At 32.5% G+C, this 3,573-nt stretch overlaps 1 protein-coding gene across 1 annotated transcript in view; it reads left to right on the forward strand.

Moving 5' to 3' along the window:
* LOC107555345 (anion exchange protein 2-like) overlaps positions 1-3,573 on the forward strand; it is a 40,536-nt gene that overhangs the window by 23,869 nt on the left and 13,094 nt on the right. The window contains exons 4-6 of the mRNA XM_016238103.1: positions 50-215; positions 1,134-1,378; positions 1,550-1,677. Coding sequence (XP_016093589.1) covers positions 50-215; positions 1,134-1,378; positions 1,550-1,677 — 539 coding nt within the window. The remainder of the gene's footprint in view (positions 1-49; positions 216-1,133; positions 1,379-1,549; positions 1,678-3,573) is intronic.

A 3,573-nucleotide genomic window follows, 5' to 3' on the forward strand; every position in this document is an offset into this window, starting at 1 on the left:
GGGGGGTGTTATGAACTAGGTGTCCTAATCTTGAGTGTTCCCCCTCCAGCCCGAGTCGTCATCATCCCCACCTGTCCGAGTGCCACAGAGGGTGGAAGAGGAGGAAGGTGACCTGAATAAAGCGTTAGGTGTTCAGCGCTTCCAGCAGATCCTGAGCCCCACTCCCAGAGTTCCCAGCGAGCAGCACCGCACCTACAATGAGGAAGATTTTGAATGCAAGTTTGCATCCCTTTTTTCTTTCCTTTTCTTATTTTCTTTTGCATTAAAAAAATGAAAAAATCCATTGTTTTTTCTGACACCTTTGAAAATGTTGATGCACACAAAAACACACCCATATATACACACACACACATCATTTTTATATATGCATAGATTAGAAGTAGAGCCAGTGTTATTGTAATATCATTAATACACTTTATTATAGTTTTTGTTAATATTTTAAATTAGATTTTGTTTGTTTTATGTTGTCACTTTTCAATTTTAGAATTGTGTGTTTGTTTGTTTTTAAATGCCTATATAGTTTTTGTTAATTTTTTATTATTATTTTTATTGTTAGTTTTATTGTCATTAAATGTTTAGTTATTATAGTACTACAAGTTAAACTAAATGAAAATTAAAAATTTTGCCTTTGGCAGCTAGCTGAAGTAAGTTATTTTTTTTATTTTACTTTTTTAAAGAATTTTTTATTTTATTTTATAGTAGTCAACATTTAAAATGGATCAAAAAAGTTCATCAAACTTGTCCTAAGACATGAACGCGTTTTAGGTTTTAGGACAACTTTGATGAAAGATTTTGATCCACTTTAAATGTTGACTAGTGTATTTTATTTTGGTTAACAATTATTTTATTTCAAGTAATTAAATTTTTTTATTAAGGTTTTAGTTTAAGTATAATAACCCTGGGTGTGGAGCCGGCAATAGTACAAAAGTAATATGCAATAGTATTAGCAATTGTACAAATAAAAACATTGTCTTATAGGAGCACATTTCATAAGATGTCAATTTTCAGTTTATACCTTCATTACTCAATTTAAAAATATAATTTTCCAATTTTACAACTCTAGATCTCTGATAAATGTTGAAAGCCATAAATATGAAAATGCAGAACTGAAACTCGGCTGTAATCGTCTCCAGATCATCGTCACTCGTCCCATCACATCCACCACCCTCTGTCCAAACTTTCGGGCGACGGCAGGAGGAAGAAGTGTGGGAGGAAGAGGAAACGGAGCAGCAGTAAGGACCACAGAGTCTGTTCCAGCCCCAGCGCTGCTTTGGCCATCGAGGAGGGTGAAGATGAGGAGGAGGAGGAAGATGAAGAAGCTACAGAGAGCCAGAGCGCCACCCCAGCGCCCACAACAGAGAGAAAAGACAGTGTTCAGGTAACCTCATTTACATCCAAAGTTCAACATTTAATTCAATGTTTTAATTTATTGAAATCTTGAAATAAATACAACAACCATTTTTGAATAGTGCAAACTCAAGTTCTAAGTGCTTGTTTACTGTTACTGAATTACTAACTATGATAGATTTTTCTCATTTATCTCGTCCAGTTCTTTGTGTCAGATGACGAGCCTCATGTATCCACACCTGAGACTTCAGAGCCTCTTCCTGCACGAGAAATCCTGATCGTCCCGTTGTCTGCTGTGTGTTCAGAGCCTCAGGACAGCACATCCACTGAGTGAGTCCATCTGCTGTGCTGCTTTAGCTTTTGCATATGCAAAAATATCCTGATGGATTATGTCATTGTTTAATTACTTAGAGGCAAAGCTTTGACACAATGAGCTAAACGCTGCACTCCATTCACTTACTCAGTTCATATTTAGTATAGTTATTGATACTGCAATAATAGTCATTAGTAACTCATAAGAAAAAAGACAAATATTCTGTGTTAATGGAAATCCCATATTGACATATTTTCATTATATGTATGATTTTAGTATATGATAAATATAGTAATAAACCTGGTAACAGACAATGAAATGTCTGTTACGGTTTGATCTTCGGCTGGCCAATCAGCAGAAAGGGGCGTTTAATTCCCGCCCACATGTAGAAATCAAATATTCAAGCTTTTTATTCATTTTTCTATCCCTGAACGAAAAATTAACATTTAAGCTGAATTCTCATTTTTTGCTTTTTGGTAAAAAAAACAAAAAAAACAGAAAAGGAGCCGTTTTCTCATTTTTTCTACTTTCAATATTAAATAAAAAAAATAATGAACGAATGATACACGGATTGTAAGTGAGTCGATTCGTTCAAACGGCTGATTCATTCAGTAGTTCAGTAAATGGCTCTCTCTGTGAATGGGCTACTGAATCATTGATTCACACGATTCGTTCAAAACGAGGATTCATCCAGAAACTGAACGACGCTGTGCTGCTCGGAGATGCGCAACAATTTATTTTTTCAAATATTTTCATTGGCAAAATTGAACAAAAACACAATATTGTGTTTACATAGCATTTTTTGCCCCAATATCTTGAATTTTAGGGCATAACTGCATTTATGGAGTTGCTGTCCTGCATCATATGTGTCAACAGTCAACTGTATAGGTGCATCCCAAATCGAGTACTTATGCACTATTCTATGGTGTTTTGTTTTATAAATAGTGTGAGGAGTGCGTTCACACTGAAAATTCCAAAAAGAAAAAGTGCACTTTAAATACCCAAATGATGCACTTAAATAACTGAAAAAATGAAGTGTGGAATGTTGGACACTTCATGCACTCAATTGTCACAGCTTTAATTACGTACCGAAGAGGGAGGGGCTATCAGACTAAGATTATGAATGACAAAATAACCTTATATAATTCATACTATACATGGTTGAGTGCATAAGTACATCGTGTATGAGTGTATAGTGCATAATTTGGGGACACAGCTTATGAAATGTAAGATGACGTACCGGTCTGGGGGCGGGCCCAGTACATTAACTGCGTTAAAATATTTTAATCGCGTTATTTTTACATAACTAAGTTAACGCGTTAAACTGACAGCCCTAATTTTAGTGTTAACATTTTAGTAATTTTGTTCTGTTTTTGTCATTTGTCAGTTTTTTAAAATCTGTCTGTATAATTTTTATTTATTTTAGTGTGTCAGGTTAGATTAAATGAAATAAATCAGAAATGAAATAAAACAAGTTTAAGTTCTTAAATACAAAATATAAGAAAGAATAATAATATATTTTATTTTTACTATAGTTTAAGTTAAGTATAATATCCCTATTTTATGCTTTGTGCTTTAGGACTATTAAATATTTTTGTTAAATATTTAGGACCATCAAGAAAAATATTTTCATGACAGTTAAGGATATTTTCCTCTAAATTCTCATATATATATATATATACATATATATATATATATATATATATAAGAAAGAATAATAATATATTTTATTTTTACTATAGTTTAAGTTAAGTATAATATCCCTATTTTATGCTTTGTGCTTTAGGACTATTAAATATTTTTGTTAAATATTTAGGACCATCAAGAAAAATATTTTCATGACAGTTAAGGATATTTTCCTCTAAATTCTCATATATATATATATATACATATATATATATATATATATATAT

Source organism: Sinocyclocheilus grahami, unplaced genomic scaffold, assembly GCF_001515645.1.
Source record: "Sinocyclocheilus grahami isolate Dianchi unplaced genomic scaffold, SAMN03320097.WGS_v1.1 scaffold19.1, whole genome shotgun sequence".
Classification (NCBI taxonomy): Eukaryota; Metazoa; Chordata; class Actinopteri; order Cypriniformes; family Cyprinidae; genus Sinocyclocheilus; species Sinocyclocheilus grahami.